This window comes from Molossus molossus, unplaced genomic scaffold (genome assembly GCF_014108415.1).
Source record: "Molossus molossus isolate mMolMol1 unplaced genomic scaffold, mMolMol1.p scaffold_m16_p_3, whole genome shotgun sequence".
Taxonomy (NCBI): domain Eukaryota; kingdom Metazoa; phylum Chordata; class Mammalia; order Chiroptera; family Molossidae; genus Molossus; species Molossus molossus.
Genome location: NW_023425366.1, coordinates 6309296 through 6334778, shown reverse-complemented (window position 1 = coordinate 6334778; position 25483 = coordinate 6309296). Strand labels below are relative to the sequence as shown.

General features: G+C 43.3%; 1 protein-coding gene across 1 annotated transcript in view; it reads right to left on the bottom strand.

The window, feature by feature from the left end:
* Positions 1-437: 437 nt before the first annotated feature.
* HCN1 (hyperpolarization activated cyclic nucleotide gated potassium channel 1) overlaps positions 438-25483 on the bottom strand; it is a 334018-nt gene continuing 308972 nt past the window's right edge. The window contains exons 7-8 of the mRNA XM_036280637.1: positions 5105-5269; positions 438-1454 (exon numbers count right to left, since the gene is read on the bottom strand). Of these exons, the coding sequence (XP_036136530.1) occupies positions 589-1454; positions 5105-5269 (1031 nt within the window). The 3' untranslated portion in view covers positions 438-588. The remainder of the gene's footprint in view (positions 1455-5104; positions 5270-25483) is intronic.

The following is a 25483-nucleotide window of genomic DNA, read 5'->3' as shown; positions in this document are numbered from 1 at the left end:
TGCTAGTCTCCTACTGTGGCCAAGCATATATAATTGTTCTTTAACCTAATTCAAAATTGAAAGCACCAAAGTACAATTTAGATCGATAAAATGGGGGCTGCTATTGAATCCTCCATAACTAATGATTAACAATTGAGATGCAGAGACACAGCTAATGAAAGGGGTTTTGGTTGGTGCCTTTCAGGAGCTCACTTGAGTTGCCTTTTTAAAATCTGAGTTTTGTTTGCATTGAATCCAAGAACTCTTCGTAAAATGTAGAAATACATATATCAAAGGACTTAAGTAAAAGTAGGTTAAAAATAAATAATCTTACAACAACATTTTAAATCTTTTAATGATTTAAAGTAAGGAAGACATATGACACTGAATGCTAAACGAGTCTTTTGAACTTCTCTCGGGATTTTAGATATATATTTAATAGTATATGTATATATATATATATATATTTATTTTTACATTTTGCATGTAGCCAGAGCTTTCTAAAATACCTCTTCATAGTAGGCTATAGGGATGTACCAGGAGATAGAATAAAATAAGATCTGAGAATGTTCTCGGTTTATTCGAGTCTGCTTTGACAACTGGCAGGGATCATAAATTTGAAGAAAATCGTGGTTTTTCTGCATCTGGGTCTGTGTTTAAGACTGAGGAAGCCTCTCTCTGAAGAGGGGCCGCTGGTGGAGGGGGCGCGGGGGGGACACCTCGGGCGGGAGGAATGGCTCCCGATGACATCTGTCGGAACAGGGTGACTCTCTGGGGGACCGTGCCCCTGCCCCCCGGCGGCAGGCCCGCGCTGTGGACAGCCGCCGCGGGCTGCGGGAGGGAGGCCAGGGACTCGCCCACGGTGGGATGCGGTCTGGAGATCGGGGTGGAGGCCTCGTGGGGCAGCGAGGGCTGCGAGGCGGACAGGGGCCTGACGTCTCGGGTCAGGCTGGTGTTGTGCAGAGCCTGCGTGCTCTTGTGCACGTCGGCTTTCGGCGTGGAGCTGCTGGGCGGCGGCTGCGGGGGCTGCGCGGGCTGCGCGGGCTGCGTGGGCTGCGGCGGCTGGTGCACCAGGGACAGCTGCGACGCGGTGGGCGAGGCGTAGTGGAAAGTCCGGGCGGCCAGCGGGCTCTGCACCGGCGGGCTGCACACGGCCGTGGTGTAGGAGCAGGGCGACAGCACGGCGGGGGGCTGCGGGGTCTGGGTGCTGGGGCTGGGGGAGTGCAGGTTGCTATGGGACAGGCTGGTCGCTGTGTACACGGGCGGCGACTGTGTCCTCACGCGCGAGGTGGGGGTGGCGGTGGAAGAGGTGGAGTTCAGGGCTGCCGTCTGCGGAAAAGTGATCGGAACTATGGCCTGCACCATCTCCCGGTCGTGTTTCACGATCTGCTTCAGGATCTCGTTCTCCTGGTTGTTGAAAACACCAGTGTTAAGATCCTTCTGGAACTTTTGCAGAAGAATTGAATTTTTCTTTCCTGTGAGCGAAAGACAAATAAGCACTTAGAACGCCTACCCGTGGCCGCTGGCACTCCGGCGAGCGTGGCATCTGAACGCTCCCAGCGGGGTTCGGAGCGCAGGGTCCAAGCCCAGTACTCACCTTCAGAACCGAACGGAAACGGGGCTCCTGCCCTGGGCTCCCTGCTTTGTTCTGGAAGATCTACCCTTCCGTGCAAGGCAAGTGCAAAGGCCTGCGCGTGGCAGACGCCGTGTGACAGAGGAAAGGGAGGTGCCTGGCGTGAGGGCCACTTTGCAGAGTGGGGAGAAAGGGCACTGGGTCAGGATGGGCCCCGAACCAAGACTTAAGTGGAAAGCTTCTTTTTCAAGAAAGGACAGTGGAACCCCTACTGTGTGACAGGCGCCCTACAGGCTGCAGGTAGATTTATTTTAATGACCTCAACTCCTTGCGGTAGGTGCATCTGTAACCCATCGCTCTGGAAAGGAGCCAGAGCCCCAGGCAGGGTAAAGGACCGTGCGGGGAGAACATGGTTCCTGATCGAACATCAGCGCTGGGAAGGGGAAATAGTGACTCCAGATGTACCATCATCAAAGGACCAGCGGCATCTCTCACCTGGATGCTGGCTGGGATGCGGTCCGGTGGCCACACCCCTTGCTCCCCCAGGAGCTCCACTTTGCTGAACTCCCCAGGGGCTCCCGTGTGCGAGCTGGAGAAGCAGAGGACTTTGCCTTTGACCAGTGCCCTACACCAGTGATTCTCTACCCTCCCTGCATATTTTTCTCATCTCTGCAGCTTAAAAACACACTGATTTCCATCTGTCCTCCAGCACTTAGATCAGAATGTGCCAGGCATGGGGTCCAGATTTTGACACTGTAACCCCAGATTCCTCAGCAGATTCTCATGTGTCGCCAGACTGAGAACCACATTGTAATCTTCCCCTTCTGAAGGGCTGCGAGGATCCAATGTATGGCGGGCTCTTAGCTCACTGCAGAACCTCAATGACCATGACCCCCGTTCCTGACATTGTCTTCCTAGTGCTTTGAAATAAGTAGACATTCTCGGGCAGAACAACTAGTAGAATCAGTACTGGGTTGATGAAGGAGGGGAAAATCAGTGACTTTTGATGACATCATTGAGAAAATAATACCCAGGTGAATATGATAACTACAAATGAATCAATTTGCCAAATCACTAAATAAAATATAACATCTAAAGTAACAAGAAATATTTTTGAATGAAAATATGTGCTAAACTTTACTTGATGCTGGGAAAAGCAATTGTTTTATATTTTATTTTATTTATGTATAAGTGACATAAAAATCCCATTTGTTTTAGGTTGCAATTATTTTAAATGTCTGCCAGTACAGATAATTAATCTATCACTCCTTGAAAAATTATCCTAATTTCCCAAAGAACAAGACCTCTAGGTTAGTAATAAATACAAATGCTTATTTAGCAAGTTCCCTTAACTACCTATACATTTATAAGAAATGGCCACACAACTGAGAAGGATAATACTTCTTTGTGATCATGTGAACAATCAACATTGCATAATCTAAATATCTGTGACCCTGTAGAAAAATACTATACATTTTAATGCACTGTTAGAATTCTATAAGAATTGAAAATGCAAATGTTTGGTGCTTAGTAGCAATTTCATTGCCTGTATTATTGATTACAAATAATTTCATGCAAACTTTCTTATAAAAATTAACTGCAATTAATTAGGTGAAAATGAAGCTGTATCAGATAAAGAGAAATTTTCTATTGAAATATCTGGATTTTAATGCTTTCTCTAAAGATGTGGAGTTGGTTTAGGAAAACAATTCATATGCTCAGAAATTAATCTCTAGTTCAACATGAACATTCATGCACCACAACAAGGGAAGTGATTTTCAAGTTAAGCAAAGATGTTCTGAAGAGCACTGACTTCTTTTATGGGCACTTGTAGGGTTGGGGGTTCAGTGGATGAACAAATGTAACCTGGAGGTATGCATTCTCGAGACCTGGCCAGTCAAGGATCAAAGTATGTGTGTGAATAGATAAGGAATGCATGGATATGGGCTGGAATGCCACCCTGAGTGTAAAGTATACATGTGAATAGATAAAGTATGCATGAATTGGGTTTGGAAAGCCACCCTGAGAGCGACAATGGGCCATTTGCCCAAGTGTGAATGTGTTTGTTATGATGTATCTCTGCTGAAAACAGCGAGAGACAGGAAGTATGCTGGGCTTGGCTGTATGGTCCCCAGAGATGCAATCTCAAGGATTAATTACCTTGAGATCTGGAACATTCACTCCCTTGTGATGCTCCCCCTTACTCCAAGCAGTCTGCTTGGAGTTCATTACGTTGCAACGACCCCCAGCAGGCCGAGAGAGAGGACAGGCACTGTCTCCCAGGGCACTATATCATGTTAAATCTCTAAGTAGTCCATGAGAGTTTCTAATACACGTGTTAAGTCTAATGGTAATATCCCATACTACCTGATTCCTCCTCGCCTAATTTCAGATCTTTATGCAGTCTGGTATCCTGCTAGTACACATGGAAGGGAAGATGTGAAGTGCATCCGTCAGAAGTCCTTACCTTTAACAGGAGTGAAGCAGTCGAAATACCTCCTTGTTTACTTTCAAGTGATCCCAACCCCAGCTCCTTTGAGTTCATTGATTCTTTCATCCCTCCCTACCTCTCTTCAATAAAATGTACTGTGTACCAGGTACTGTGAATGTAATCATGAATTAGACATGATCTCTGCATTTACAAAGCTTGGCATCTCTAGCACAATCACAACAATAAAAGCAGCGCTGTGATGGAAGAGCTTCCCGGGGGGGTCGGGGGGCACATTCCACATCTGGGTGCTCTGCCTATCGAGATGGGATGTCTAAACTGGAATAGGGAGGCTAGTAGTTAAGTAGAGAAGAGAGGCAGAGGGGGTGGGCCGGAGAAGAGGATCTGGGTGTGGAAAAAGATGCACACTTCTGACATCCCAACGCCCAGCAGACCTGGGAAGTTAACTGCGAGCTAATCTGATCTAACTTTACTATGGCAGTTACTCAAAACTTAAACGAGTGTAACTAATAGGGCCTAATTCCTACATTTTTATTGGAGAGCAGAGAAGACTAAAATAACTGGTATTTGCAAAGTGAAGCATCTATGTAGGGCACTCTAGCAAGGCTTTTTCTGCTGGAGTCTGCATTACAAACATCAAGAAGTTTCTGGAGACAATTATTTGACCCAAGTTTTCAATTCTTAATATAAGGATAAAATGTAAAGTTGATCCTTAAAAATAATAATAATGATAAAAAAAATCCTTGTGATAACTCTGGTTTGTAATGTTGACTCATGCACTGGTATTTTTAGTTCTATTTTAATGCTAGAACTAGAATGTTTATCATTGCTTTTTACCTGAAGATTCAAATTGTTTTGGCATCACTGGGGAAATCAGATTGCGTAGCTAGTAAAAATAGAGATGAATAAATAAACCTAGAACACTGAGAAGAGAAAGTTAGATCCTCAGATCTTTCTAGAAAGAGGGCTATAGCTAATTGCTACTTCTATGCTAATTAGCATTCATTCTGTAATCTAGCATCTGGGACTGATGATTGCAAATATGTACCAGTCTACTAGATTCAAACTGAAGTGTGCACGAAGAAGACAAAACTGAAGAGTACCTATCCGATCTAGTCGGTCAATGGCAACTGTCTCAAAGGCTCGTCTCATCATTGGGTACTCCTCCAGGACCTCGTTGAAGTTGTCCACAGAAAGTGAGTACAGACGACAGTATGTATCAGCTCGAACACTGGCCGTACGGCGTCCCTTGGTCAGCAGGCAAATCTCTATAAAAACAAGAAAGAAAGATTTGTTTGGTAATTTTCTAAAAAAGCTATTAAGGCCTCCCAAAATTAAAAACAAAATCTCATGGTGAAAGAAATCAAAGGTTAGCAGCATTTTCTGTTTTATCAGCTAATTTCTTCTTATAATTAAAAGTACCCAATTGCCAATTCTCCATCTTAAAATAGTCTTATTTTTTTAAACAGCTGAAGCTTTGGTTCAAAGGGAAGGCTGAAACACACTTACTATCCTCAGGTCCTCATCCCACTCCCTTTGAAATAACAACAACAAAAAGAAGATGCAGAAAGGGAAATAATACATCCACAACGGAGTTGAAAACAGGAAGAAACCATGCTGAGACAGAAGTTTTCATGAATTCTGAAAGTGAGGCAGGATAGTGAGAATTAGCGAAATTCACTGGCAAGTGAACTGGGGAAACAGACAGACAGCAGAACAAACGGGCAGAGCAATTTATAGCCAGACAGATGGTCATGAGGATGGAAAGCCCTGGGTGCCCAGAAACGGGCAAAACTGAGAAAACAAGAACCTTACCCCCTCGGTGACCTTTCCTCACCCAGCATTTTGCTGGTCAGGGCGCTTAGACCCCTGACTTTTCTATCATTGGTCATATGGTTTGGACTTTCCCCTCTTCCCCTGGCACATTGCTAGTCATGCAGTCTCAGACCTCCCCCACCCTTAGAGGAGAAATCGAGGGGCCGAGAATAGCCTCACGAGACCCCCATACATCCCTTTCATGACCGCTCCCTTAAGCAGTAAGCTCTAGAGAGAACATCTAGGCCCGAGTTGTGTTTCAGCTCCAGACCCACAAAAGCAGCAAAGCCCGATGAAGTGAGGCAATGGCTGACATCACGACCAGCTGCAGTGACTAACGACCACCTACTTTGCAAACATCAGTTATTTTAGTAGAGACCACAACTCTGAAAGGACATACCTGGAAAAGCTAATAAACATACTATTGAGATCCTCCCCTGAGACCCCTAGATGAAAGCTCTCAAGACCAAGGACACAGCAGGCATCCTCCTTGGAGTAAACCCACTCAAATGTTTTTAGAGTGTATGTTTACTTTCTTTTCTCCTAAACTCTAAAGGTCCCAGTGAGACTTGCAATCAAGGGAGCAGGGGGCAGTGGCAGCTAGTCCTAGGCTAACCCCTGGAACCTGTCTCCACACCCCCCTTTTCTCTGACTTTTCAGTGAGCTGACAGCAGCCCTGTCCTGACTCACTTCTGTCATTGTGATTTTCACGTCTCAGTGAGTCCATGCAGCCCAGCATGGCTCACTTCTTTCCTATAACATTTCTAGAAGTCCAAAGCAGAGCACTGCCTAGGCTCCCTCTGTTGCTTCTTCTGTCCTAGACTTTTCAGTGAGCTGATAGCAGCCCTACCTTGGCTCACTTCTGCCACTTGGGCATTCAGTTCTCAGTGAATTCACACTGCTCAGTGTGGCTCACTTCCTTCCTGTAACTTTTCTGGAGAGCCAAAGAAGAAGCAATGCCTCAACCCTCTCCTGTTATTTCTTCTATCCTAACCCCTTCTTTGGTTTCACAGTTTCCAGGTTTAATAAATACACTCTCAAAATCACCTGGAATTCGCCCTGGCCAGTTTGGCTCAGCGGTAGAGCGTCGGCCTGCGGTCCAGAGAGACCAGGGTTCGGTTCCCGCTAAGGGCATGTACCTCGGTTGCAGTTTGTCCCCGGCCCTGGTTGGGTCGTGCGGGTGGCAGCCACTCGATGTGTCCCTTTCACGTCGATGTTTCTCTCTCTCTCTTCCTCTCTCTTTCTCTCTCTCTCCCTCCCCACTCTATCTGAACAAAAAATGTCCTCGGGTGAGGATTAAAAAAAAAAAAAAAAAAAAAAAAAAAAAAAAAATCACCTGGAATTGTTTGGTGAAATCTTTTCTGCACAAAGTCAACAACCCATATACAGATCCACTCTGAGCCTGGTCCCTTTCTGGTGACAGAAGGCATAAAGCAAATGGTATCATGTAGACAGAAATCAAAGTGAGCCCAAACACTGGCTTAGAAAGCCCCATGATGAAGCAAAACTGGATCAGATGACAGGCTTGCCTTATGTAGATAATATATTCCCAATAAGATCAGCATAAATTTTTTATTCTGTATGCACGTAGGCATTTTCTATTTAAACAACTGCATTGAAATGTAGCTTCCCAGTATATGGTAAATAAACATTTCTAAATTTGGATTTCCTTATTTGCTAGCTAACTAAATGATAAAAGCAATAATTTCATTTCCAAAACTTATTCCTTAAATTCCTATAGACTTTGATTTTAAAAAATTAGAAATGATTGAACATTTTAGCTTCAAAATAACCAATTTGAATGGAATCACTGAACCAAATAGCAACACATTCTACAAAGTGAGTTTCAATCACCTATGGAAAAACTAAGGGCTAAATAGAGGCTTACACTGACCAAGTGCTCTCAGAAGTTGGAAACGGCAGTGTTCATTACCAACATAGAGCTCTCCAGCCATTATCTCTCAGCATCTCCTCAACAATTCCTCAGTGAGGAGCAGAACAAACCAAGGTACATTACTGAGAACAGAAAGTCACTGGTCTGTGTGAAAAACACTTACAATAGTCCCTTCTTCTTTTAAAGGCTCCATAGTCTTTGTTTCCATCACAAATAACAGAATTAAGAAATTCCACATATTTGGAAATTAAAAAAAGTAAACCTTCTGATGATAAAAGAGTCTTAGATTTCATGAATTAAGTTTCTAGATTCCCTATGAATGAAGTCAGAGTTTCCCTGTGAATTTTCTCTTGATATTGTTATTTTGGAGATCCACTAACCAAGTGAAGAGAGTCTTGTGTTAGGTGTTACAGAGTGGGTGATTTTTTGTTATTTACTGTGTGTGTGTATGAGTTTGGGTAAAGGACAAAGCAAGATAAACCAACTTACTCATCTGTATTTTTTTTTAAAGATTTGTCATTAATTTTGAGAGAGAAGAAGGGAGGAGAAGAGAAACATCAATGTGATAGGAAAACATCAATTGGCTGCCTCCTGAATGCCCCCTACCGGGGATTGAGCCCACAACCCTGGGCACGTGCCCTGACTAGGAAGAATGGGCAGCCTTCAGGCACCAGATGATGCCCAACCAACTGAGCAACACCAGCCAGGGCTCATCTACACCTTATGCTATCCTTTAGGTTCCTTAGAAATTATATATATAGATTAGTTTGCCATTATTTTTATATTTTTGTACTAGATTTTCTAATTGTTTCCTAAACATTGACCTTGTCACCCTACTAGTTTAAGACATTTTAAAGACAGCAACCACATAGTAACATTATTGTACCCCTGCTACTTTGAGTTGTGAGCTCAGATTCAGTTATTCTGAAATGCTTATGAGTCCATCCATAACTCTGGACAAACCCAAGACCCATACTGAGTTCCAATCTCAAGTTTTAGATGGTACACTATTGGGTCCCCTGCTAAGTATCTCATCCTTGTAATAAAGATTCCCAGGGCTTTATGTACCTTCTCTAAGAAGACGACGTGTCTTTGAGATTCCTGTGCAATGACTGTGATGAAGAAAGTATCGGGAAGGTTGAGTACTGTTTTCTCTAACGTACATATGTCCATACTCACCAGGTAGAAAATTAATTCTTTTTTTGGTGTCCAGATGACCTCACAAGGAAGTAAAATAAGATGCAAAATAAAACTGAACTCCCAAAGAGCAAGCTGAACACAGCCTACAGATTGAAGCTTTTTAAAGCATCTGCTGGTATATTTTCTAGATCCTGCTTGTTGTTTCAAGATTTCTGCTTTTTTCTTGTTTGTTTACTCTCTGAGAACGCAACCAGGAATTTCCTGGTGGTGTAATCACTACTTTAAGATTCTTCATGCACATTTACTTTGAAAGAGGTCCCTTCGTGGGGATACAGATTTCTAAATTATAATCACATGAAAAGTAATGAAGACTCGGCATATTGATTTTAATTCTGTAGGATTCTCCTGTTTTTCTTTACAGGTTATTTTCTTTACAGGGGAAGTTATTTCACTTAACCAAGAGGAAACTAACAGCAACACAACACACCCGAGGCACGTTAGAAACCTGTCTCTAGTTTCAACATCCTGAGATGTGTGTCTGGCAGATTAAATTGGACCTAATACACTATATATATTCTCTCACTAATCCTTAGGCTATCAGATATATCAACTACCCAGTGCTATTTCAGCTGACACTAGTTATCCCTGATTATAAACATTTCATTCCTTCTGAGATTACTGTCACCTACATGAACAGTCATTTAATAAGGTGGGCAAATAACCTTAGGAATTTTGCAACAATATTTCCCAGACCTCTAAAATAGGGTGTGACACTTAGTAACACAGAGCTAATCATAACCTTATACCTGAAATTTGTAAGAGAATGTGTTTAACTTGAGTTTCTAGAATTTAAGAGAACATTTGTACTTGACTACTCATAGTAACCTAGGCAACAGCTGCTTCTTTCTTTTGTAACCGATGTCATGAAATAAAAGCACTTTTCTTTTGTACATCAACATACTGATTTCCTATATATTCCATTCTAAATAATTTGCAAGAAGAAATGCACTTTTTGTTTTTTATATTTGTATTTGTAATCTTTCCATATTTATAGCAGTGAACTAGTAAAATACTACTGCTTTATGGCATAGGAGTTGGTAACATTGGACTTAAATCAATTTGCATATCAAGCTTGGCGGGTAAAAGCATTTTAAGTGTCAAACGGGTTTGAATAAAGATCTAAAGAAATTAAAAGAATAAAAACATTGCCCTGGCCAGTTTGGCTCAGCGGTTAGAGCGTCGGCCTGCGGTCCGGAGATAACCGGGTTCGGTTCCCGCTAAGGTCATGTACTTCGGTTGCAGTTTGTCCCCCAGCCCTGGTTGGTCGTGCAGGTGGCAGCCACTCGATGTGTCCCTTCACGTCAATGTTTCTCTCTCTCTCTCCCTTCCTCTCTCTCCCTCCCACTCTATCTGTACAAAGGATGGAAAAATGTCCTCGGGTGAGGATAAAAAAATAAAAAAATAATAATAAAAAGAATAAAAACATTAAATACATATAAGTTTTGTAATATTTGATGCATTTCAAAATATTTTATATTTTTGCAATATTTTGAAGCAGAAGTTGGATATAACATTTTCAAATATAGATATAAAGAATTATGTATACATAGATTATATATCATGATACATAGTCTAATAAATGATACCAATTTTGCTTTTTTCCTAAAGATACAACTGATCATTTCAATTCTTTGTATTTGCACAATTATTAGTGTCCTTTACTACTGCCCATCCTGTTATTTAAGATTATTAAGATCATCTAAAGTTACTGCCTTGTCAAACACACCTTAACTCTCCACCTAGGTTTAGTTAGTTCATGTCTTAAAACAGAGGATTTGGGTTATCAGCTGGGTCTGAGTATGCCCACCAGTGGCCCCTCAGACAAGTTATGTATTGGCAAAGTTGTAATGAGGATGAACTAAAATAGTGCCTCTAAGGTGCCTAGGATGAGTCCAGAACAGTACGGGCACTCCTAAACCATGGGTCCCCTTCCTTCATCCCTTATGTTCATCCTCTCTGTATTCTTGTGATCTGGGCTCTACCTGCTACAATCACAAAAAAAGTAATGCTTCATATATCAAGTACTCTCCAAATTTGTGAAGTACATATCATCTCCCACACGCTCCACCCTCTGGTAAAAAATTTGTTTATAAAGTAGCCATACCAATTCCTTAGACTTGTCTCACATACGATGGTTTCACAACCATGGACACCCTTTCTTAAATACCCCAGGGAGAATTTATCTTTGTGCCTCCTCTCTACCTCGATCCTCTTGCATCTCAGCATCTTAGAGTACCTTATCGGACTTACTTATTTATATGATATTTCTCTACACTCAACTATAAGGTCTTTCACGAAAAGTACAACAATCACACTTGCAATGTCTACTTTTATCTACTTACCACAGATTTAATCCCATAATACCACTTGGTTCAGAGAATAAGGAATGAATGAGTCAATCAACAAATGAACAGCAGAATGACATACAAAATGGAAATATTCCTTGTAAAACAAGATGCTCACATCTGAACACAACATCCCAAACAGCCACATTGTTTTGAGGAGTTTGGTTTTCTCCACCCAAAGTTACATTGCTCTTATCTTTTATAGATTATACACATGTTTATGACATGACTGTTTTATATTGTTGGATATGTAAGTGGTTCCATTAAGGTCCATACTTTCCACTCCTTAACCTCTCATCCCTTCCCTTGCTTAGGATGTCTGTGTCTTCTGATTCCACTGTGATTTCTTCAATTGTCTCATGTCTGCTTGAAATCAGCTTTACACAACACTATTTCTAAACCAATATCCACTATGTATCTACACTGATTGTCCTTGGCAACTTAAGATACTTGATGGACTACCCCTGTAATTCTCGGAATATCTGTTGAGTAGGTGGGAAACCACCATCATCAGCCATGGCATAAACAGAAGATTAAAGGAGACCTGTTATGTAACTAGAACAGAAGTCACACAGAAACATCAAAGCTAAGAAGGGTAAGACCATGAGTTCCCTCCTTCTATCCATTGCCCAAAATCCGCCAGACCACTACAAACTTTTCCTTTTGATTTTAAATCTCCCCACACTCAAGTTGTAAAAGTTAGTCAAATGCCTTGAATTATAAATGCCTTTAAAAAGCAACCAGCTTTTAAAAAATTCATCAAATGATTTTAGTTCTTAGATACCTCAAGTGTGTGTTGTTTCTTTTTGAAGTAATATCTTGACAGCTTTTGTTGTCCTAGGTGGTTTAATATGCTCCCCTCCCCCCCCAAAAAAAGTATAGTAGAAATAATAACAGAACATATATTCACTAGGTATTTCTGAGGTGAGGCTACTGCAGGGGAAAAAAAAAGGTCTCCTAAATTTTCCTCGGGCTTTCTCTTATTTTTCATCCATGTACCTGTATGACATGAATAATAAAATAGAGATTTAAGTAGACATGTCCTTGGTTTATTTAATGTAAAAGTTAATGATAGTCGCTGATTTGGACTAGATTCTTTAGTGCAGTGTTTCCCGCACTACAATGTGCATAGGAATCACCTGCGCATCTTCCTAAAAAGACAGGTTGACATTGAGTTAGTCTGGGATGAGGCCTGAGACTGCCTTTCTAGCTACTTCTTAGGTGAGGCCAATGATAGGCTTTTTTTTTTTTTTTTTTTGTAAGTGAAGACTTGTAGCTGCCAGACCGACATTAAACCAGGTTCCTTGCATAAGAGAAACTAGAAAGGTGGCAGAAAGAAATGAGAATGAATTGACAATATGAATTTAAGTCAACCAATTATGTTCCTGCAACCAGCCCCCTAGAAGAAAACATGGGAATACGAAACTAATGAAAGACACAGACCCTGCCTCAAAGAGTTTGTAATTTATTGAAAATGCAAGCATTTCATATTAAAAAAAAAAAAGTTGAGAATAATTCCTAAGCTAAACTGTCTGCTAGCTATTGAAATGTTGATAAAAATCTTAAAACTCAACCTCTTTCTCTAGAAAGTAAACTTGTTCTTCAGATCTTTTGTTTGATGACACAAGAAGATCAATCTACCACTGGATTATAAAGTGAACTGACAGGGAGGTTCTCAGCAGTTAAAATACAAATTTGTAAAGAGGTTTTGGTAATACTGTTGGGTTGGAGGCGATGGAGAGTTGCCCGAGATAAAGCTTAGCACCCAGAACAGAACTGTTCTCTTCCAAGAATCCCTGTAAAATGAAGCTTCCGAAGAAATGGGAAGGTGATGAGACATCTACGATTGTGAACTCAGACATGAAGGAAAATCACCAGACGGTGTCTGTCTTATGACTGAAGATAAGATAAAAGGTTGTCAGGGAAAAAAGGTCAAGCAAGGCTTTGACATCCAGAGAAACTCTACTTCATCCAGCTCTTCCTGACATTAGCTAGGAGCCCCTTTCTAGAAAACTGGTTAGAAACAGTACACTTCTGTGCATTCAAGTTGGGAAGCTTTTATCACGTGACCAAATATCTGAGATAACTGGTCAACCAAGATTCATGCCGCAAAGATGGTCATCCGAAACCCGGCCAGCAGCTCATACCATGGCCTGGCTCACAGCTCCTCCCAAAGGGGTGCTTTGTATTGGATTGTGACTCGGAGGCTTAATTACACCTTCTTATGGGGAGACTGAAAGGAAGGATGAACACAGGAAACTCAGAGCAGTTACGGGAATGGTGTCTCTACAGTGGCTCTCGGGGCACTGGGATGGCTGTGGTTTCCAGAGGGGTGTTCTCGCTGGCCACGCTGGCCTTGACTCTCCTGAGGTGGTTTGCTGTGTGCGCCCTCACCTTTGAGTCCAGGACCTCAGCTCACCTGAGCGTGATTGTACCATTCAGGCGGAAGTCCTGACTCTTCCATGCCTCTTACTAGATGTTCGTTCCAGTCCGTTTTGTTAAAAGCCTCTACCTTTCCCTGTCTTGAGAGATGACAATGAATTCTTCAAGTTCTGTACACGAGGAGGCACAGAGCCCTTAAGTAGGTTAAAAAAACAAACAAAAACTAATATCCTGCCTACAGAGTTCTCGTTTTCTACTCCTGAGTAATCCAAAATATCAGTAGAGAGGTGAGCTGGAAATCTCTCTGTGCAAGATAACTGCTAAAATGTACCAGATAAACAAAGCAATCCCCCCACCAGGAAAACACGCGCATCCACACATTTTTCCTGACAGAGACAAATACCGTTGATCTTTCCTCACACCAAGAAACTTCTCTCTATATGACACCCAATGAGCAAGGTCCAGGCAGTGACCACAGTGGTAAACCCACCCCTGCGGTTAGTCAAGAAGTCTGGATACAGGCTCAAGTAGGTGTTGGTGAGGAAAACTAATCCCCATCAGTACTTGGTTTAGTTAGCAGGATGTTTTAGTTAACAGAGGTAAAATGTGTTAAGAGATAATAATGATAAGTAAAACGTCTTTTACAGAATGTTTTTGCTTGTGTTTTATTAAGAATGAGCTAAATTTGGAGAGAAGACGAATGTTGAAATAAGATTATATCAAGAGTCCTACAGCTGAATCCAACCCTCGTATTTTTTACTCCTTTTTATATGAAGTTATTCATGTTTTTCACATTTTCGGGGTTTCTAAAAAATAAAAATGAAAAGACATATGTGGTGGAGACCATATGTACTCCACAAGGCCTCAACTATTTTCTCTCTGGTCCTTTACAGAAAAAGATGAAGGGTTCAATGGATTTCCCCCTTCGACACAGACGCCCTTTATTATATCTTATTTCAGTCAAATAACAAACTCTGGAAAGAATAGAAATCAGTGGACTAAAGTCATATACGTCATTTTTCAGCTTGTGATACTTAAGCAGAAGGAGGGAAGGAAGAACTGGGTCAGACACCCCAACAGCGTGTCCACACCCTACGTGTCACAATCCCTCCCTGACCTACTGGGTCAGTGTGATAAACGAGCACCGGAAGGGGCTGGCTCTTGCCTCCAGGAAACACACCCTCTGTTCTTAAGCATAACTGAGCTGTGAACCCGCCCTTCCCAGACCACGTTCAACAGAAGCTTTACCCGGCCAGACACACAGTCAACCAGGGTTTTCTCTCCAGCCTGTGGAGACGGTAGGGTTTGGGGACATATTTAAAAAGATAAAAGTTACAAAAAAGCTCCTTTTTGCCTTATTTTTGATAATGTTTTTATTCTGGAAGTTTTTAAATATATTAAAAAAACAGAAAATATAATAGTACACAATCAGGGTCCCAGTAGAATGTGTAATATCATAGTCTAATAAACCTGGAGAATAGTGTGATATAATAGCAAAATATACCTGCAGGCCATCACGGCCCAGTTTAAACAGGTATCAACTCATAGGTAAGCTTGTTTCACTGATACCTTACATACAAACTTACAGTTGTGAGGAACGAAACACAGTTTATTTGTGTATTATTATTTAATTATTGTATTATTTTCCATATGAACAACTGTAAACCTACTTTTGCCCCACCCAGTATCTCTCCCTTCCTTTATTATTTTGAAGTAAATTGCAACTATATTCATCAACTTCAAAATTTTAGTATTTATCACTAAAAGATGAATATCCTAAAATAAAAATCATAATATCATTATTGTACTTAAAAATTTATAATAATTTATAAATATGATCAAGCATCCAGTCAGTGTTCAAATTCCTAAATTGGAGCACATTTTGTAAAGAGGCAATTTCTAGATATGGCCCAATGTCCTCCTCCCCTACAAAGGATCCTAAACAAAATGTCCCCTAGAACCTGTGACATTTAAAATAATTATAAATAAGTTATTTTGTTTACAAAAATTTTTTTTTTCTTTATTAATTTGAGAGAGAGAGGAGGGGAGAGGGAGATAGAAACATCGATGAGAGAGAACATCGACTGGCCGCCTCCTGCACGCCCCCCAGTGGGGATAGGCCCACAACCTGGGCATGTGTCCTGAGTGGGAATCGAACCAGTGATCTCTTGGTGCAGGGTCGACGCTCAACCACTGAGCCACACCAGCCAGGCATAAATAAGTTTTAAGATATGAAAGATATAGAATCTCTTATTATACCGCAGCAAGACAAAAAAGTATACTCGTGTGTTCCAAAAAATACTACTCATCTAGTTTAAAAGAATAGCAGTGGAAAACAAGAAAAGGTTTGTTGTTGAACACCGGTAGCATCTAACTAAAATACCTCAGTCCTAGAAAACTGACGATCGCGATATTTTCTTCTGTACGATTTGCTCAGCGTCGTGACCAGAAATCCCTGAACAGAAAGATGACAGTTGAAACTTCAGAGGAAGTGAGCAGGGAGAGCTGAAAGGGTCTCAGGGGAAGAACAAATGCAACAGCATCATTCCATGTGCTTTCTGGTTTACAGTAATTACGGGATCTGTGTTCCAGTAAGGAAAACCTAATGAGACTCTCCAGACCAAGGTTTCTCAGCCTCGCGGGTGGACATTTGCAGCCGGGTGATTCTTTGGTGGCCGGTGCCCTGTCAAATGTGTCGCTGCACCTCTGGTCTCTGCCTGCTAGATCCCAGGGCAAACCCTCGCCCTCGGTGCCCCATGCTGATGGCCTGACAGGAGCACACCTGAGGACAGCTTTTCGGTCCCAACCTCCATAAACCCTGCTTTAAAAATCCAAGGTAGCAAACACACTCTCGCTTCGTGTCTCTGTACAACTTTTGTATCATCGTTACAACGAAAGCTTAAAATTATGATTTAAACGTGAAAGCTTCTGTAATTAAATTTGAGGGACATTTGCTGTGATTATGCAATTATTTTGGATCATCTTGGAACACTGTCACATGAATGCTAATCTCATCATTAACTAAGGAAAGCTACTTAAACACATTAGACGTGCTTCTGAAAGCTCCGCCCATTTCTCTTTCCCACTCAAGTGTCAGGTTCCTCCAGCTGGTTAACTCGTTTCATGTAAGAGAATGAAAAAGGTGTGCTAAAGGGTCCTTGCATTTAGATAGATGAGAAAATAAAATACAATGTATACTAGTGTACATAAATAGCAACCCGTGTGCAAATGGCGTAAGACAGCGTGTGATAACATGTGACCATGTGTTCAGACAAATAGCACCTGAGGGTGAGCGAGGACAGAACACGGAGAAGCTGTCCTCTTTGTTTGGGGCAACCTTAAAAGAGCCACATAAAGGTGTTTCTTAGGTGTTGAGATGTGTAATTAAATTTCATAGCATTTTCACTGATCCCAAAGCTGATTTTTATTTTTTCGTTAGAGAACAATGAATTAAATATGTCTGTCTAATAGTGTATATCACTGAAAAAGAATTTGCACTATAGAATGATAGGTATATAAATTTAATGGGCACTGGAGATTTCTTTAAGAACAACATGTAGCAGACATTCAAAGCTACTTAGTAGTGCATTCACACTATTGTTTTGTTTTCACTTCATTTGCAAATTAAACGGATTTTTAAAAATTACCTTCCCCATATCGACGTAAAGGAAAACAATTTGTTGCTAGTTTTTTTTATCTTGAATAGAATGATGCTACAAAACATCTTGAAAAAAATATCAGTTCTAATTAGGATTAGTGAGTGAACTCAATGGGCAGAATGTTTGAGCTCCACAACTATTCTTTCTTTAGTTCACTTATAGCTACATGGAGTTGTCAAGGTTTCATAGTCAAATTAGACAATCCTTTCCCAAACTTTACTACCTCACTAAAAATTCACATGTAGAATTTTGTCCGTGGAATACTGTCTGTGGAATATATAACAAATTCCTTAATCTGGCTTTCAAAACCTTTCATAATCTGGTCCCATTTCATGATTCCAACCAGAACTGCCTATAAATCCCAACCTCAGCATGTGCTCAGGTCCAACCATGTGCTTTGCACTGTGCTGTCTACGGGGAACACGGAGACAGATTAGACGTGGAGCTGTTCTCGTGGGTCTTAACAGTCATTGTTTCACCAACACAGCTGTTGTTCTTCTTCTCTTTATGTGTGTGCCCTTATTACTCATTCCTTCTAACAACATCCTAGAGTCCTGCACATCAAAAATCCACCTAGAGTCCTGCACATACCAAATTCCACCCAGACACCTGCACATAACAAATGCCACCTAGACTTCTTCACATACCAATTGCCACCTAGAGTCCTGCACCTATCAAATACTACCCAGACTCCTGCACATACCAAATACCACTTAAGAAGTGAAGCCTTCATCAAATGCTTTGAGGCCACAGACTCGGGGTCTCTTCACCCATACTTGTACTTCCGTGAAGGTGTGCATGGTATTTATATGTGTTAATGTCTTCTCTTCAGTAGCTCCTCCAAACTTGGGCATTTAGATGAAGAGATTGGCAAAAGTGTAAACCAGATCAATCAATATTCCAGTCTAAGATTTTGGAGTCTGACTTAAGCAACAACATTTTCAAAGGTATCTAGGTCCCTGAAGCGTAATTCTTAGAGAGCTGGTAAGTGTTCCGAACACAGTTCCATAGGGAATGTGCATTTACTGATTTAAATTAAAAGCTAGTGAAGTTGACACAGATATGTCTCTTTTTTCCATCATCCTATTTAACCCATAATTTTTAAAACTCTCGAGAATAAAGATAAACAAAAGCTAAGTAAAGGTAAACCCAAATTTGCACTGGACCCCCAACATCAGAACTCCGTCCAGGAAAAGGCAGTCCCTGGGCAGCTGTGACGTCATGACGCACATTGCACAGAACGGGCTGAAACTGTCCGTCGGAGGCATACGCAGGAGCGACTAGAGAACAGCGTGCAATCCACCGCTCCTGGCATTTAGGGGGAGCTCAGCTCATGTTTGCAGAATGAAATCTCATTCATTTCGATCAGGTTTTAAACAGTCCATTGAAGAACATAATGTTGAGATTCAGACAGAAAACAGAATATTCCTTTTCCCTCTTGGAGGCTTTGAATTCCTACTCAAAATCTCCTTCAAGGGACAGAAAATAACCTTTCACAAAGCCCCGATTCAATGGAACACATCTGTACGTTACTCAGTCAGTACGCTTTCTTATTTCAGGGCTGTGATTTTCCACCACAGGCACATCCCAGCCCACGGCCAGCTCTTTGCAGGTCGATTCAATAATCACGGCGGCGCTTTCACAACCAGATCACCTGCCTGGAAGCATCCAGCTGGGTGCTGGCCACGAGACCTGGCCGCGTGGCTGTGGAGAGTCCGAGCCGGTAGAGAGTCTCCATGGCTTCCGCAGCCCCTAGGATTAGTCTGTCACGCAGGAAATACGCTCGCAGTGAACAGAAGTTGGCAGCAACATTTTCAGGAGGAAAAAAAATAAAAGACTGTACATTGCAAATGTTTTCCAGGCTTGGAAATGATAATGCTAGGTTTTACCTCTGGTGATTCCAAAGTCTTTCACAGTGAATATAAATGTTTTACAAGTAGGGTCAAATATACTTGTTATCAAGACCTGCTTGGAAATGCTTATAGCATATAAACGTTTGTTTGGGTTTTCTCTCTGCCTCTCTGCCTGCCTGTCTGTCCATCTGTCCATCCACCCATCTACCTACCTAAAACAACTCATCAGCACTGGGGGTCACAGATGATAAAATACAAAGCAACGAAATGCAAACAACAGAGTAGTATCTCTCTACACGTGGTTGCATCATTCACAGTGCAAATCATACACCAGATACCTGTGTGCACTGGTATATTAGCACATTAACTACTACAACCTGCATCGGAACAAGCAAAAAGCCAAGATGAGATTTGATTGTGCAAAGGGTGGTAAGGGAGGCGATGTACTTCTCTAATGAATTTTAGAAATAATTACGGGAAAAAATGCAGGGAAAGAAATGGGCACTAAAAGTGTCTCTAGCCTTACTTTCCGATATCCTGAGGACACATTTTCTGCTACCAAAAGATGAAACAAAACCTTTTCTCAGGGTAATCTCTACTATTCCTTATACATACATATAAAAAGGACTTTCTCTCAGTGCCTTCTTGATAAGCAACTGGGTAATATAGTGAATGACATCCCCAACCACACGCTGACCGCCATGGTGATGACCAACTCCCCAGGCAGAAAAGTCACGGCTGGTGCGACGTCTGTGCAAGGAAGGCCCTTCCGCAGGAATGCGCCGTGGTCCCCAGTGCCTGCACAAGCACCTGCGGCTCGCTTAGGGTTACTTGGCGTCCACTGTCTGTCTCTGGCCCAGCACGGAAGCTGCGGGGACAGCGGCTCTCGGCCCGCCCGCTCTGGCTAACTCAGCGGCAACTGCACACTGCAGCTGCTCAGCACACACTTGTGGAAGAAAAAATCTGAATCAATAAGCAAATCAAGGAAGTGGGTATATTCAGTTATTATGGACCAGTAACATATTCAACTTTTTGTTTAATTAGGTCCAAGACATGGTCAGCGCATTTTTTCCAGAAGCGAACTCAAGTGAAAAGAAGATGAAAAAGAAGTCATCCCGCATCACCACCATTGCGTGAAAGGAAAAACCAAGCGACACATCGGAACGTAGAAATAGCAAGCATGATTTTAAAATAAAATAAAAAACATGGAATAAAGAACAGGCAGTTAAATAAAATCAAGTTTAAGGGTAACTTTCTTCGCGATTCTTGTATCAGTCTTTCCATCACAGACCAATGAAAAAGCCGACAGTCTGCACCAGTTTGACGACCAGACTTCAGACAGACAGCTGTTCAATTAGCTTCCGACAGTGATACATGGAGATGGTGTGAGTGACCGTTAATAACTGTCATTTTTATCATGGACTCATAGGTTTCTCTGGAGCCTTAGAAGAAACCTTAAATGTCAAATATACGTGGTAAACAGTGCTGGGTAATCAGTTTGCGGGTCGCGGCTTTCTCTTTGTTCTTCTTGCCAAAGTCCTTGCTGAGTAACTTTCTCTGAGGTCCAGTACGTCCTCTGAGCTCCCTTTGCACGGAGGTTGAACGCTGGAGTCACCTTCGCCCTGTCCGGGGTGGACTGTCCGTACCTCGGCAGCGACAGCTGGAGGTACTCTATCAGTAGTGTTTGTTTCCGAGCCTGATTGACAGTTAGGCTAGGAGAGACCATAACGGGACAGGACTGCTGTCGCCTCTCTACTATGTAAGATTTATACAACTTCAGAATTCAATATAAGAATTCTGTGTGTTATAAAGTTCAGGTACAGACTTGGCCTTTTTGAGACCAGAATCATCCAGTGACACATTACAGACAAGCAGAGGTGTCGTAAATGTGGAAATACCAGAAACTTGTGAGCAGTAGAAAGAAAACTGAGTAGGACCCCTAATGAGAGAATCATCAAAAGTCTCTTTGATTTCCCGCCTACTAGGTCAGAATCCTTTTCATGCACGTCAGCTGTGCTGATGTCAGGGGAGGAGGGAGGACTGTCCCAGCTCGGGCTCCTGATCTGAACCATTAAAATACAGAGAACCATTTCAGTGATTCTTTCCGAATTCCCCCGAGGCTGTTGCATCGGCTGTACCATTCTAGATGCATAGGTGCTATGTCAAATCTTTACTTGCAATATATACTTCAAGACCACAGGGCTCACTTCCCTCTAGGGTCTGGTTCAGAAGAGCTGGGAAACAGTGGACGGAACTGGGTGAGGTTTGGATAAGTGATGGGAACAGAGACGGATCTTACAATTCTGTGAGAATCGCTGCTTAGGAGGCCAGGGTATCATCTTTTCTGCTCTTGTGTTGGTGGTAGCTTCCAAAAGGAAAATTAATTTTCCTAACTGATTCTCATCTTCATTACATTATTGCAGGTCCCTGGTACTGCAGAGTGTCGACGCTCCTGGACATTTGCAGGCTGCCGGTTCCACAGGGACTCATTCATCAATTCAGCAGAGATACTGGATCACAGACACATGTGTTAAATAACCGCAAATGTGGCCGATGGTGGTGATATACTCGTAAACACGATGCGTGTAAGCCTTGCATTCTTAGAATGTAGAGTCTAGCAAGCCCAACACCCAAGTCCTTTCTTATTTCCTCTCACCTTTACCGTGGCATATGTGCCTTATCTGTGTTCTATCAAGGTAGATGGCATTGCCTTTGACAACAGAGCAGGCTCCCCCTTCTGTACTCTGCAGACATAGCTGGACTGTAAATTCCACTGATCCTTTTTCATTGCTGGGGAGTACATTACATCCTCATAATTTCTCATCTGGGTTATTATAAGACCCTCCTGCCTATTTGCTTCCACAGGTGCCCCCCTGTGAGAATACTCACTCCTGAACATGTGTTGGCTCATTCCATTCCACATTTTAAAATCCTTCCGTTTTTGCCCATTACCCCGCAGGATGAAATCCTAGTTTCTTGCAAAGACATAGACCTGGATTCGCTCCTCCCTGCTCCCGCCTGCCTCCCACTCCACATCCCACACCTTTCGAAAACGACGCCCATTTCCTCAAAGCGACATGCTTCCTCTGACCTCCGCCTTGACACCCAGTGCCCCTCCACCCGGAAGGCTCCTTCCGCAGGTCCCTTCTCCCACGCCTCCCCCGCGGCAGTCAGGACTAAGCCACTGTCGCTCCCTTCAGAGAGGGGGGCTTTTGACAGATCCCCACAGCTTATGGTTTCATCTCACGTCCTCATGCGTTGTCATGATCTGCGTCTACTTGACTTCCTACCAGTTCACTTTCCTGAAGACACGCTCATCACAGGATGTAGTGACTGGAGCATAAAGTCTCAGCGTAGCTTGTTGCATAATAAACATGAATCAAAGCATAGACTGTTAACATTTCGTTGATCGCTGTACTAGTTATAACATAATGTATAATGTTAATGACTGGTATTTAATCAGCTAAAATGATTTTATGTCAATAGATCAATTAGACAGATAGCAATATAAAATGGGGAAGCAAACAGCGAGTGAGAAACAGAACATTTTGATTATATGTGTGTATGTGTGTGTGTGGTTATTCTTACACACATGTGTGTGTGGTTATTCCGACACATGTGTGTGTATGACTATTCCAACACGTGTGTGTGTGGTTATTCTTACACACGTGTGTGTGGTTATTCCGACACATGTGTGTGTATGACTATTCTAACACGTGTGTGTGTGTGGTTATTCCGAATGTGTGTGCGCGTGTGTGGTTATTCCGACACATGTGTGTGCATGTGTGTGGTTATTCCAACATGTGTGTGTGTGGTTATTCCGACACATGTGTGTGTGTGGTTATTCTGACATGTGTGTGTGCGTGTGTGTGGTTATTCCACGTGTGTGTGTGTGGTTATTTCGACACATATTCTAGAAGGCCTACAAAGCCCTAAGCTAGGGGCTAGAATGACCAAGTTTAAAAAGAGAGTCCAGTAGGCAAGCACAGATGATTTCATTGTTATCTACTTAACAAACAGACAGAGCCAGACCAGGGAAGACACCAGGGAGAGGAGGGAGGACATGAGCGGGGTACGGCCTTGAGGCTCGGGGCGGGCTCGCGGGGAGAGTCCATTTGAAGACTAGTTCCAAGCAGCCAAGGTACGGAGAAGAGTGAAAAGCTTTTGTCCCGTGTGAAAATGTTACCAGCTATCAGCTTTGACCACGCAATCTATCCGGGAATTTCACTGGGAAGTGATATTGTTCGGAGTTCAGACCTGGAGAGCAGGGAAGACGCTGAAAGGCAGGCCAGTGGCTCTGAGCACACCGCCCTATGCAGACAGGTGCTCCGTGGCGACGTGGACACGTGTGAGCATGCTGGCAGACACCGCCCTATGCAGACAGGCGCTCCGTGGCGACGTGGACACGTGTGAGCATGCTGGCAGACACCGCCCTATGCAGACAGGTGCTCTGTGGCGACGTGGACACGTGTGAGCATGCTGGCAGACACCGCCCTATGCAGACAGGTGCTCCGTGGCGACGTGGACACGTGTGAGCATGCTGGCAGACACCGCCCTATTCAGACAGGCGCTCCGTGGCGACGTGGACACGTGTGAGCATGCTGGCAGACACCGCCCATGCAGACAGGTGCTCTGTGGCGACGTGGACACGTGTGAGCATGCTGGCAGACACCGCCCTATGCAGACAGGTGCCCCGTGGCGACGTGGACACGTGTGAGCATGCTGGCAGACACCGCCCTATGCAGACAGGTGCTCTGTGGCGACGTGGACACGTGTGAGCATGCTGGCAGACACCGCCCTATGCAGACAGGTGCTCCGTGGCGATGTGGACACGTGTGAGCATGCTGGCAGACACCGCCCTATGCAGACAGGTGCTCCGTGGCGACGTGGACACGTGTGAGCATGCTGGCAGACTCCGCCCTATGCAGACAGGTGCCCCGTGGCAACGTGGACACGTGTGAGCATGCTGGCAGAGACACGGCTGCTGCGCAAAGGGGTGCTCGGTCCTGTGTCTATGGCCACTTTTCCAAAGCAAATCTGGCATTAACACATCAACACACACAGCTGCATACATTGTCATTTGTTCCTTGCAACTGCCCTAAAAGTGAGCATCATTGTCTTTTTGTTTAGACTAGTGCACCTACTTAAAGCTAAAGAACTAGTTGGTAGTAGGGTCATCATTTGAGCCTTGGTCTGGGTGAGGTCATCCTTGTTCCACAGCCCCTCCCCCTTTCAGACACTGTGTCCGGCTGATGAAATGTTACTCATACAGAAAAGAGACTACTTTAATCCACTGTACGCCTCTTGTTTCCCAAGAAACATTTTTCAAACGCCTTAGAGGTAGAAGATGCCTTCAAATACATGCCGGTAGAGATGAAAATGAAAAGGACTGAAACAAAAATACAGTCAGTTGGTAGCGAAGCCATCCGAAGCCCAGCTCCCGAGACGTAGCATCTGTGCATGGAAACGCTTGTTTTCACAAGTCCCGCTGCATTTCCGACCCTGCCAGGCCTTCCCCTTGGCTCCTGCCGAATCCAGCGCACGGAATACATCAAGCAGCGGCCTCTTGCTGAGAGGGGCTGAGTGCTGCTCTAACTTCCCAGCCGGGAGCTGGTATTTCATCATGAACCAGGCAGAGCACATGGCTGTGCACATGAACGGCCTCAGTGTAGGCCATATGGCAGTTTCGTTCTGCAGCAGAGGCGAGACCTTCAAAGCGCACGGTTAAGTCTGTGAACCGTTCCATGGCACGGTCATTGGTTTGGAGAGATGGAGATTTCTTTCTCTCTCTTACGTGTCCTTCCTTTCTGTGCCTGATGAGAGCGATGGGTCCGTTTCACATGGAAACGACCAATCTAGGTCAACCTTCAATCTGTCACACTCTGAGTGGGCCTTCCCGAAGCTTTTATCCATGACAGAAGGGAAAATCCACTTTAAAAATCAGTTGTCCCAGCCCACACTTAGGGTCACGCTTTCCTTCAGGACAAGCTAGATTGCTTTCAGACCGTCGGCGAAGGCTTTCCTGAGGCGAAGGAGACAGAGTGGTTCCGCACCATTTCCTTCCTCCAGTTTGCCGTTCCCGTCTCAGCTTTTACTTGGCACACACTGTTCAGATTTTACAGCTCGCTCAGAAATCCATCCATCCATCCATCCATCCACCCACCCACCCATCCATCCACCCACCCATCCACCCATCCATCCATCCATCTATCCATCCACCCATCCATCCACCCATCCATCCATCTACCCATCCACCCACCCACCCATCCATCCATTATCATCCACCCACCCACCCATCCATCCACCCATCCACCCACCCAGCCACCCATCCATC